This window comes from Oryx dammah, unplaced genomic scaffold (genome assembly GCF_014754425.2).
Source record: "Oryx dammah isolate SB20612 unplaced genomic scaffold, SCBI_Odam_1.1 HiC_scaffold_20, whole genome shotgun sequence".
Classification (NCBI taxonomy): domain Eukaryota; kingdom Metazoa; phylum Chordata; class Mammalia; order Artiodactyla; family Bovidae; genus Oryx; species Oryx dammah.
Window position 1 is genome coordinate 48,952,269 of NW_024070204.1, and position 12,366 is coordinate 48,964,634.

The 12,366-nt window shown below is 38.3% G+C and overlaps 1 protein-coding gene across 1 annotated transcript in view; it reads left to right on the plus strand.

Moving 5' to 3' along the window:
• MAP3K1 (mitogen-activated protein kinase kinase kinase 1) overlaps window positions 1–6,340 on the plus strand; it is a 71,850-nt gene extending 65,510 nt beyond the window's left edge. Inside the window, exons 17-20 of the mRNA XM_040262551.1 lie at window positions 588–719; window positions 1,710–1,852; window positions 2,443–2,574; window positions 3,781–6,340. Of these exons, the coding sequence (XP_040118485.1) occupies window positions 588–719; window positions 1,710–1,852; window positions 2,443–2,574; window positions 3,781–3,930 (557 nt within the window). The 3' untranslated portion in view covers window positions 3,931–6,340. The remainder of the gene's footprint in view (window positions 1–587; window positions 720–1,709; window positions 1,853–2,442; window positions 2,575–3,780) is intronic.
• The last annotated feature ends 6,026 nt before the right edge of the window (window positions 6,341–12,366 follow it).

A 12,366-nucleotide genomic window follows, 5' to 3' on the forward strand; every position in this document is an offset into this window, starting at 1 on the left:
TCTTAGATCTTCTGTGTTTGAAGAGTGTATTTCTATTTACAAATCAGTTCTTTACTATATTCTCTGATGTTGGTTGTAGGTGGTTGATGGTTGTATATGTGTTGACTATAAATACTTCTAGAAGAGGCTTACCGAGTTTATAACTTGTTGTCCCAGGTCATAGATGATAAATAGTGAGATAGGAAGCCTAATTCTGGGTTCTACTGGCTCCTCCCATTCTTTTTACTTATTTCACTGTTTACTTAAGTATTTAAGAAGGGCATTTTGTGTATCTTGGTCAAAAAGAGAGGTGAATTGTACATATGAGAAATAGTTCCATCCAAAATTGTCAACTTTTAAAGGTTCTGAAATCTTGACTTTCCAGAAAACCAGTTCATGTGGGTTCCATGAAAAGGTCTCCTAATTGATAGACTTTAAGATTACTGGAATGTGTTAGCTTTTAAATCAGTTTCACTTCTGATGCAGATGATAAATATTTCAAATGTGAATGTGAGCTCATGCATTACAAGCTTATATAATCAAAGTATGTAATAAACCATTTAATTCTGGCTTAAATTTATGATTAATTATTATTATTACATGTTTAGGGGGCTCTGTGGCTCATTTGCTCAGTAAATATGGAGCCTTCAAGGAGTCGGTAGTTATTAACTATACTGAACAATTACTTCGTGGCCTTTCATATCTCCATGAAAACCAGATCATTCACAGAGATGTCAAAGGTAAGAATTCTTTTCATTACTATCTGCTTATTATCAATAAGCAGGAAACAAATGTCATTTTAAAACTTGGACCTTTGTTGATAGTTTCTAACTTGAGCTCCACTATGGGATTTTTTTCTCCAAATCTCTCGAGTACTCAAATTTCTCCTAAGTAAATTAGAATTACTAGAAGTGAAAAGACCTTTGAGGATAATATATCCTGCCTTCCTTAAGCTGTGACGTTTACACAGTCTTAAAGGCTAACTCGGTTTGCCACCATTTGATTCCCCCATTTGGTCTCATGATATACTGCTTCCCCAAAGGTTTCTGTTCTTGGTTTTATTTAAAATAACTGGGATATTATAAACTTCTTTTAAGAAAGCGCCTCTCCAATCTGTTGCAGTTTGGTTTATTAAAATCAACTTTGGGGAATTCCCTGGCAATACAGTGGTTAGAACTTCATGCTTTCACTGCCAGGGCCTGGGTTCAATCTGTAGATGGGGAACCGAGATTTTGTAAGCTTGGTGGCATGGCCAAAAAATAAAAGCAACTTGGCTTTCTGACGTGAATGCCCTTCTATAACATGAATTCTTTATTAAGCTATAATTATAAAATTACAGTATAAAGTCTGAATTGGTCTATCTAGGTCAGTATGTTTAAACAGAACTTTGTCTTGAAAGTGTAAACTACACTAAAAATTGAACTCTGAGGAAAGATTTTGTTAGGAATTATTATATTAAAGGCTTAACACTAAAGTTTCACAAAATCTCTGCTTTTATTCCTAATGCCTTGATGTTTTGCCCTATTGTCCCTCTGAGGCTTTGGATTTTGTTTATTTTACATTGCGGAGAACTATGTACCTTTACTAATGAAGTGAACTGGGAAGGAGAGTAGAGTTCTCTGACATGGGGGTCTTTCTTTTGTCATTGTCCTATTTCATCAGTAGCATTTTGCTGAGTCTTTAATCTGTTGTCTTTAACGTGGAAGGTTATTTGCTGTTTCTGTTGGCAGGTGCCAATTTGCTCATTGACAGCACAGGTCAGAGACTGAGAATTGCTGATTTTGGAGCTGCAGCCAGGCTGGCGTCAAAAGGAACTGGTGCAGGAGAGTTTCAGGGACAGTTATTGGGGACAATTGCATTTATGGCACCTGAGGTGAGAAGCAGCTGAGTGTGATGAAAGAAAATATCTTGGAGCTCTGTGTGGCAGCGTTACACCAAATAATTTTGCAGTGTTATCCTGTATGTCCTTACTAACTGGAAGTCCACAGCCCTAAAACTAAGGTTTTGATGATATCCTTGATTTTCAGGCCTTTAATCCCTGCCTTTCCATAGCCTTTAGGCAAACCTATTAAAACCTATTTCTAACAAAGAATTATTGGATAATTTATAGTAGTTGTTTTCTGGCAAACCTAAAGTACATACAAAATAACTGTGTTCTGAACCCGGTCTCTTCCGTTGTGTTCAGAGCTCTTCATGTTCATACACAGGGATTACTAGTTGTCCTCTTGAGTTTACTAAGTGTACTGAGGCAGCTTTGAAATTCTGACATGACTCTGCTTCAGAAGCTCACAGTTCTCCAAAACATATTTGTGCCACATGGGGAATTAAGCATATTAAGTCTGTGGAACTGCTCTTTGTACCCCCATTTTTCTCTGAAGTAGAAAAACTAGAACCCATAAAGAAAGAATGGCTTTCTCTTTTTCTAGTGAGTCATAATTCCAAGTTAACTCTGCTTTATTTTAGGTCCTCAGAGGCCAGCAGTATGGTCGGAGCTGTGATGTATGGAGTGTTGGCTGTGCTATTATAGAAATGGCTTGTGCTAAACCACCTTGGAATGCAGAGAAACACTCCAATCATCTTGCTTTGATATTTAAGGTAATCGTGAGATAAAAATGACTTCTGCTAAAGTTGGCAACAGGCAGATTTTCATGGATTCTTCACTATCAATCTAACATGAAAGCATATCTTCAATAAGTGTATGTGTATCTAGGAGTTGATATGGTGCAGTGAATGTTGGCAGCCTCAACAGTCAGTTCTCATGCTTTATAAAGTCACTGTGAACACTGAATTAGCAGATACTGAATCATTGCTCCTGGGTGAAATATGTACCTACATACACACACACATCAAACTTTTAAATTAAAATACAGGAAGCTCTTTATGTATTGTACTGTTACAATTTGTAAACGTATTATTTTCCATATTTAAAAAGTTCATACCTGAGGCAGAGGCCAAGACTGGTCTACCTTTCTGACAACTCTTATATTAACTTTCTCTGTTTCCACCAGAGAGTAATGTAATGATTGAGTTTTTAGCGTTTGAGTTAGACCTGTGCTTGTTTAAAAGCTTGGGCTTTGGAGTTGTACAGACCTGGTTCCATCCTTTAATAGCCATGTGAATAGGAAAATTATTCTGTCTGCCCTCTGTTTCCTTGTTTATGGGTGTAATAACACCACCTACTGACATGAATTATTCAGAATTACCCCTGGCCTGAGTAAAGCACTTAAACCACAATCGCTTCTGTTGCTGAGTGGCTAGTGTAAGTCCTCCGAGCTGATCCCCAGCACCTCTCACCTGCTGTAACCTCATTCCTCCCCATTCTTCAGGTCTCCCCATGCTTGGAAAATTTCCTCAGTCACCTGGGGAGAAAAAATCAGTGCAGTTGTGTTTCTGATATAGTCAATTGACTGGCCAGATTTAGTCTTACTCTGAATAAGCTCTCTGTGCTAAAAAAAAAAAAAAAAAAAACACAGAAAATGTGCAGTGAAGCAAAGAGGACAAACCATTTTGGAGAATATGAGGAAAGCAGAATTGATTAGAGTGAATACCTGCCTAATCATTTTGATGCACCTTGGCCTTGTTCATTTGAGACCATAAAGAGGACTGCAGCTCCCATCTCATCAGGAAGTATTTGGTCAGATTCATGAGTTTTACCATAGGCACCTTGTTGGGAAAAAGTCCACCCACTTCTGTTTTAATTCCTCTGTATAGGATGCACAAGTATTGAAATATATGCACGAGTACTTCTGTATCAAAAGCTCTAGTTCTGGAGCGCTTTAACACTAGTGTTTTCTCTTACAGATTGCCAGTGCAACTACCGCTCCATCCATTCCTTCACATTTGTCTCCTGGTTTACGAGATGTGGCTCTTCGTTGTTTAGAACTTCAACCTCAGGACAGACCTCCATCGAGAGAGCTACTGAAGCATCCAGTCTTCCGTACTACGTGGTAGCCAGTTATACAAATAAACTGTTACAGAGACAGGATGCTCAACAAGAGAAAAGAACTTTTGTGGGGAACCACTTCGATGATCTTCTGGCCTTCAGGCCACTGAACAACTATGAACAAGATCAGTGGGGAACCCTTACCTAAGTATGTGATTGACAAATCATGATTTGTACCTAAGCTTAGTATGCAAAAGTCCACAATTTGTGCAGAAACTGTAAACCGTGCCTTTCAAAGAACTGGCCCTTAGTAAACAGGAAAGCAGTGAAGTCTGCATGACTAATTAACAGAGCTTAATTTTTTGGAGCACTTTTTCAGCAATATTAGCAGCTGAGGGGCTCAGGATCTGTTTTAATGTTTCAGTTATTCTTCCATTTCATATCGTGATCACAAGTAGGGGGTTCTGCAGTTCTGTTCTTTTTTTTTGGTCACTGGCTATAACAGTCAGTATCTGCCTCTTTTAGGTCAGAATATGCTATAAGTAGCAGTAAATAAATATATTTTTGAAAAGTTGACAACTTCTTTATGACCCACAATTGACTTGTTTTTTTTTTTTTTTAATGCCTGGGCAATTGTGGTTCATTGTGCATTTTACTGTTGGCCCATTCATTTCGTTTTTGGAAATTACGGTTCTATACTTTCATTTCACCTTCATTTCTGTTTAATATTCAGGGAAAGGTGACCTTTTCAAACCACACACACAAAAGGTAGAACTAGATGTGAACTAGAGTTTATTAAATATCCTGCTGTTGCAAGAGTTTTTTAAAATACAGATTTAAAAACTTTGTTTTTAAAATTGGAATATGATAAAATACTACCTTCATTGAGTCAGTCACTGCTCTTCTCGTGCAGGTTAAATATAAATTAAGTGAAAATAAAATGTTCTCTGTGATGCAGCTCACAACCAAGATCAAGATGACCTTGAAATGTATTTGAATTTTATGTTTCTTTAGTAGGAAACTTCACACCATTTCTGTATGTAATAATCCATCATCCATCATCACCACTGATAATGTTAACTGCTATTTTCCTTCCACCATGTATCATCTCTTTACAGTAGGCCTGGCTGAGAGATACCTAAAGAAAAATTAATTAAATTATGCAACTACAAACAAGTGTTTCCAAACAATAAATTTGCTTCAAACTTGGAAAATATTTTCAGAAAGAAAAGTGACATTGAAATTTCATTTACGTACTAATTCGTTGGATTTTGCAGTTCTCTAATGTTTTTTATCTGAACTGAATTCAGATGCATGGAATCCTGAAGGAAAATGGCAGCTCCTTTACCCTTTTTCTGTGAGTTTTTTAAATCAAGTACTGATTTAAGTATTTAATACAACTTTTTGAGATGTTAAGTTTTAACTCTTCAGAAGCCAGTTGAATTGTTGCAGAGTTAAATAGAATTGGTTATTGTCAAAGACTCAGGATAAACTAAATAAGCTATATAGAGAGTACATTTTAAATGTACAACACAAATTGGAAGTAAAATAAGTTACAAGGTAAGTTTACAGGGCAGTTTTTTTTTATATAAATGAATGTGTTTCTTAGTGAAATTTTACATTCCTTTGGTTGGAAGATTGGCAATATTTGAAGAGTTAAAAATAGTACTGAAATGTGAAGTTTGGTAGCTCTAAATGTGTTTCTTTTTTTTTTGACTACTTTAGAATTTTCACAGTTCTAATCAGATAGTTTCCAAGTCTCTCGTGTGCAAGCTTTAAAGGATGCACTCTTGCCATTTTATGTACTGGAAGGTCATTGGTCAGATTAATACTGTGTCTGACAGAGATGTAAACTGTATAAACTGAGGAACCTCAGCTAATCAGTATTACTTTGTAGACCACCATGCCCACCACATTTCAAACTCAAACTGCCTCTAGATGTCAAAATCCATTGTTTGAGTTTGTTTGCAGTTCCCTCAGCTTGCTGGTAATTGTGGTGTTTTGTTTTTTTGTTTTGTTTTCAATGCAAATGTGATGTAATATTCTTATTTTCTTTGGATCAAAGCTGGACTGAAAATTGTAACGTGTAATTATTTTTGTGTTCTTAATGTTATTTGGTACTCAAGTTGTAAATAACGTCTACTGCTGTTTATCCCAGTTTCTACTACCTCAGGTGTCCTATAGATTTTTCTTCTACCAAAGTTCACTTTCACAATGAAATTATATTTGCTGTATGACTATGATTCCTAAGACTTCCAGGGCTTAAGGGCTAACTTCTATTAGCACCTTACTGTGTAAGCAAATGTTACAAAAAAAGAATCTCTGGGTTAAGAAAATTTGGCTTAAATGTATTCTTTGTTATTTTAAATATATCAAAGATATTTTAATTAAAATTTTTACCCCATTGAACCAATTTTATAGTATTTGTACCTATTTTGGTGTTTTGTCTTTATAGTAAATAAAAGTTTTTGAACAAAGGTTGTTACTTTTATTTATTTTGGAATAATTCCATTCTTAGAGTCCTAAGAATACCACAAAGCACTCCCATATACCATTCACTCTCAAAAGCCTCACCCACTCAGGTTTTGCCAGCGGTCTAGTTATATCCTCTATAACAAAAGGATCCAAACCAAGATCAGCTTTGTTCTTAGTTACGTTTCTTGAGTCTCAGTCAATCCAGAACTATTCCTTCTTCCTTGACCTTCACACCTTAATTTATTGTTTTATAAAAGTAATTCCGTTTCCATTCAGTGCTTCCGCATGCTTCGGTTCAGAGTGAGCCTCTGTGACAGGAGTATCTCAAGAGGTGATGCAGGCCGTGTTCTTTTCACTGCCTCATATCCGGAGGCATACAAGGTTAGTCTGTCTCCTTGCTGTTGATGTAAACTGGATGATCTGATAGGCTTCACCACGGTGCTTCTTGCCCTTTATAATTAATATCTACCTTTATATTATTTTGTAGAGGTGATACTTTGAGACTACATAAATACATTGCTATTTATCCAACTTTAGCTCTCTGCTCTTAGCTGTCTTATCTGAATTATTACTTTGGTTGGTTGCCAAACACTGACTTTCTGGTTCCTGCACACCTGTATTGTGTGTGTATGTGTTGTGTCCAACTCTGTACGACCTCATGGACTGTACCCCACCAAGCTCCTCTGTCCATAGGATTTCCCAGGCAAGAATACTGGAGTGGGTAATAGCCTATCCCTTCTCCAGGGGATCTTCCCAACCCAGGGACTGATCCCAGGTCTCCTGCTTTGCACGCAGATTCTTTATTGGCTGAGCCACCAGGGAAGCCCCATCTATTTATTAATGGGCATTTTGCTATAAGGAAGACCTTTCTCTTCTTTCATTTATTACTCACATATCAAAATAGGTTTGTGGATTCCTATTCAGTGAGATAGAATTCATTATTGTCATCACAGATTTACTCAAATTGTCACATTTAGCTATTGGGAGCCTCTCAGAGCTTAGCTTCTCTCTGGACTGACAAGCCAACCATCATTCTTTGACCACTTCTATACTTTCAGACCCATCTTGTGTGTTTGCTTCAGCCTTGGGATCAGCAATTTTCCAAAGAGCCCTAACTCCACCGTTAAAAAACAGTGCTAGGTATGCTCATTGCTCTGGGGTGTCACTGCTCCCACGCCCTCTTGGTAGATAAAGCTAGAATATATATATATAGTTTTATGCATACTACTACTACTACTAAGTCGCTTCAGTCGTGTCCGACTCTGGGCGACCCCATAGATGGCAGCCCACCAGGCTCCGCCATCCCTGGGATTCTCCAGGCAAGAATACTGGAGTGGGTTGCCATTTTCTTCTCCAATGCATGAAAGTGAAAAGTGAAAGTGAAGTCGCTCAGTTGTCTCCAACTCAGCGACCCCATGGACTGTAGCCCACCAGGCTCCTCCATACATGGGATTTTCCAGGCACGAACACTGGAGTGGGGTGCCATTTCCTTCTCCAATGCATTAAAGTGAAAAGTGCAAGTGAAGTCACTCCGTCGTCTCCGACTCTTTGTGACCCCATGGACTGTAGCCCACCAGGCTCCTCCGTCCATGGGATTTTCCAGTCAAGAGTACTGGAGTGGGGTGCCATTGCCTTCTCCAAGTTTTACGCATACATATGCAAAATACACACACACAAAAACCATAAGTTTATACCAGTTTTCAATTTCAGTCTACCACTACCCAGATTCATTCAAGACTTCCCTCTTTCCATATTTGTAACTCCTTTTCTGGACAGTAAGAAACCTGGCTTCCATTTGCCTCAATATATGACTTATGCTATGGTTAGATAACATCACAGATTCAATGGATGTGAATATGAGCAAACTCCAGCAGACAGTGAAAGACGGGGAAGCTTGGCCTGCTGCAGTCTATGGGGTCAGACATAACACCTAAGCAACAACAAATTGACTGACTTGCTCAAGTTCTCCACCCACCTATGTAACCCATAAGGAAAGTAACCTAAAGGCAAGGTAAGCTGTATACTTTATTTTTCAGGGTAGTTTTAGGTTCACAACAAAATCGAGCAGAAGATTCATGGATTACCCATACACTTCTGATCCTACATATTGCATAGCCTCTCCCACTATCAACATCAAGTGCTTTTTCGACAAAATGAAGAATAGGGTTTTAAGAAATTTTTCTTTAAAAAAAATTAACTGAAAATTACATCTTTTTTAAAAACCTTCCTTATGTGGTTTGACATGTCATAAATTTGCATATAAACACTACTACTGTCCCCAGACAGCAACAGATAAACTTAATTGATCCTGTTCCTATGACTCGATCATGATATAGAAAAACATAAAAACTATCCTCCTATGTTAAAATTGTTGGGAATGAAAATAAAGATTTATTCACCAGCTACTATTTGTCAGGGACACTTTGCAACACAGTTATTATGTTCTGTTTCTCAAGTGAGGAGATAAGGCAATTGCAATCATTCTGCAATTCAAGGTGTACCAGGGAACTCATCTGGCTGACCCCAGGGTTTTAGTCTTCATTGTATCTTGTTTTCATTGTGTGCTGTTGCTTTCTACTTTCATCCTTTGTATTTCTGCTCAGTAGTTGTTTCCACATGATCACCCTGCAAGATAGGTAATGTCACTGAAAAACTGAGTTCAGACGCCATCCTGTGTCGTTACATTCATTTTAAACTTTCTGTAATAGCTTGGTTTTAAATGTACACTTTTTAAATAGGCTCTGAATATTTTTCCTAAAGGGCAGATTTCAGTCATTTCAGGAAAATACTTTGAGTAAAGCTTTCTATTTCAGAGGAATTAATAAATTCTATTGTTCCTTGGTTCTATTTAAATGATATTAACAGTTTTTAAAAATGATCAAATCTGTAGGTTACATGGAATCTAGAAAAATGTTGGGGTATCATGCCCATATGGAAATGCCAATGAATGCAACTGTGAACTGACACAGTAGTAACTCACTTGTTATATAAAGTATGAAGTACTGCAATCAGTGGAGAACACAGTGACAAACAGAAGTATATAAACTGCCATATTTCCATGTTGTGACAATTTTTAGGTTTGTCATTTTTAAAATTTTGCTATAAGCAAAAGTCACATGTTGGATTGCCGCAAGCAAGGAAAGGATTTTTAAAGTAGGTAATGATTATGGACACAGTAACCACAGAGCCTGAAGCATCACCTGGGTCAAATCTGGCTCTGCCACTTGCCAGTCATGTAACTCCTGTTTGACTTTCTGAACCTCCATTTCTGCATCTATAAGATGAAACCAGCAGTTTTGAAGAGCGCTTATATAAATGGCTCAGGACAGTGCTAGGCACATTGGAGGCACAATATGTGTTTTGTGAATGAAGTGACCCAAGAGTCACAGACTCAAATGCTTCAGCCTTGGGATCAGCTAGAATACTGTAGGGCTAGAATACCCTTAACAGAGCTTTTGGCTGACCTGTGAGTTCAGGCCAAATTCATGAGGGCCCACGGTTACCATGTTAGAACTGAAGGAAAAAGCCCATTATTGCCAAAATAATAAGGAATGGGGAAATATTGGAAAACCTTTGGCAGGGAGTAGCATGGCCATATATGTATTTTTTTGAAGAGCATTCTAGCAGTATTCTTGAAGAAAGAATCAAATGGGGCTGGCTCAAGAAGAGGCAGAGCGAAAGTCAGAAGACAACTGCAGTATCTAGATAAGAAAGTATGAGGGGGAGGGACTTCCCTGGTGGTCCCAGTGGATAAGACTCTGAACTCCCTGGTCAGGGAACTAGATCCCGCATGCCGTAACTAAGAAAAAAAAATCCTGCATGCTGCAACTGAAGGATCCCACAAGCCACATGGAAGACAAAAGAGCCCACGCCACAACTAAGGCCTGGCACAGCCAGATAAATAAGTAAATATTTACAAAAAAGAAAGTATGAGGGGAGAGTGATGTCAACATCAATAGAAGATAATGTCCCTACCAACACTTGAGTGATGAAGGAACAGAAAATCTGAACAGACCAATAACAAGTAAGGAGACTGAACTGGTACCCCAAAGCCCCTCCACAAAGAAAAGCCTGGGCCCAGATGGTCTCGCTGGGGAGTTCTATCAAACATTAAAGCAATCAATGCCAATCCTTTTCAAACTCTTCTAAAAAACTGAGGAGGAGGGAACCTCCCAAACTCATTTTATGAGCCCAGCATTACCCTGACACCACAGTCAGATAAGTAAGATAAGGAGAAAAAAGAAACGTACAGGCCAGGGGTGGTCCCAGATGGCGGTGTGGGAAGATCTGGAACTCACCTCCCACACCAAACCAACGTTCAGAACATTTCCTTCTAGAAAAGACCTGAAGACTCCGTGACCAGCGCCTTCACGACGAATGATAAGAGGGCCACCCTGGGACACGCAGGAGAGCCGAGGAGTGGGCTCACTAAAACCCCACCAGCAGAGCAGCGACCCATGGCCAGGAGGCATGTCAAACGCGCAGAGCTCCTCCCTGAGCAGGGAGGGGTTCGTGCCCGCCATCGGGTCCCGCAAGCCTTGGGACCTGCAGTGGAACAGATGAACCCCCAGAAGGTTCTGGCTTAGACCCTGGACCAAAGGGCTGTAGAGAACTGAGATATCTCTCTTAAAGGGCTCACATGCAGACTCACTCGCCCTAAAGACCAGTGTAATGCAGCAGTTTGAAAAGTGCCTGTTCTCCATTCTAATTGAAGCAGTTTATTGATACATTTCCCACCAACAGGGTAGGGAGGTTCCTTTATCTCTGCATCCTCTCTAGCATTTATTATTATTGTATATTTATTTATATTATTTATTATTATTGTAGACTTTTTGATTATGCTCAGTCTGACTGGTGTGAGGTGATCCTTCATCATAGTTTTGATTTGTGTTTTCCTAATAATTAGTAATACTGAGTATCTTTACATGTGCCTGTATCTATATGTCTTCTATATGTCTTCTTTGGAGAAATGCTTATTTATGTCTTCTGCCTATGTTTTGATTGAGCTGTTTTTTTGTTTTTCCATATTAAGCTGTTTGAGCTGTTTATTTATTTTTGGAAATTAATTCCTTGTCAGTCACATTGTTTGCAAATATTTTCCCCCATCCTATAAGCTGTCTTTTCATTTTGTGTATGGTTTCCCTTTGCTGTGCAAAAGCTTTTAAGTTTAATTAGGTCCCAATCGTTTACTTTTGTTTTTAATTCCATTGCTCTAGAGATGGATCCGAAAAGATAATACTATGATTTATGTTAGAGTGTTCTGCCTGTTTTTTCCTTTAGGAAATGTTCTTACGTTTAGGTTTTCAGTCCATTTGGGGTTTACTTTTGATTATGGTGTTTCCATCTTTTATGTGTAGCTGTTCAGGTTTCCCAGCACACTTACTGAAGAGACTATCTTTTCTCCATTGTATATTCTTGCCTCCTTTGTTACAGATTAAACATAAGGCCATGGGTTTACCTCTGGGCTCTCCACTCTGTTCTATTCATCTACCTGCCTGTTTTTGTGCCAGTATTCATTACTATACCTTTGTAGTAATTATGGTACAGTCTGAAATCAGGAAGTGTGATTCCTCCAGCTTCATTATTCTTTCTCAAGATCGGTTTGGCTATTGGGGGTCTTCTGTGTTTCCATACAAATTTTTAAATTATTTGTTCTAGTTTTGTGAAAAATGCCATTAGTATTTTGCTAGGGATTGCACTGAATCTACAGATTGCCTTGAGTGATATGGTCATTTGAACAATATTAAATCCAAGAACATGGTCGATATATCATATGTTTCACGTGTTTGTCTTCAACTTCTTTCCTCCCTGTCTTATAGTTTTCCAATATGGGTCCTGTATATCTGTAGGTAGCTTCATCCCTAGGTTTTTTCTTTTTGATGCAATGGTAAATGGCATTGTTTTCTTAATTTTCCTTTCTGAGCCTTCATTGTTAGTCTGTGGAAAAGCAACCGATTTCTGCATATGGATTTTGTATCCTTCAGCTTTACCACATTCATCAATATGAGCTCTTGTAGTTTTCTAGTATC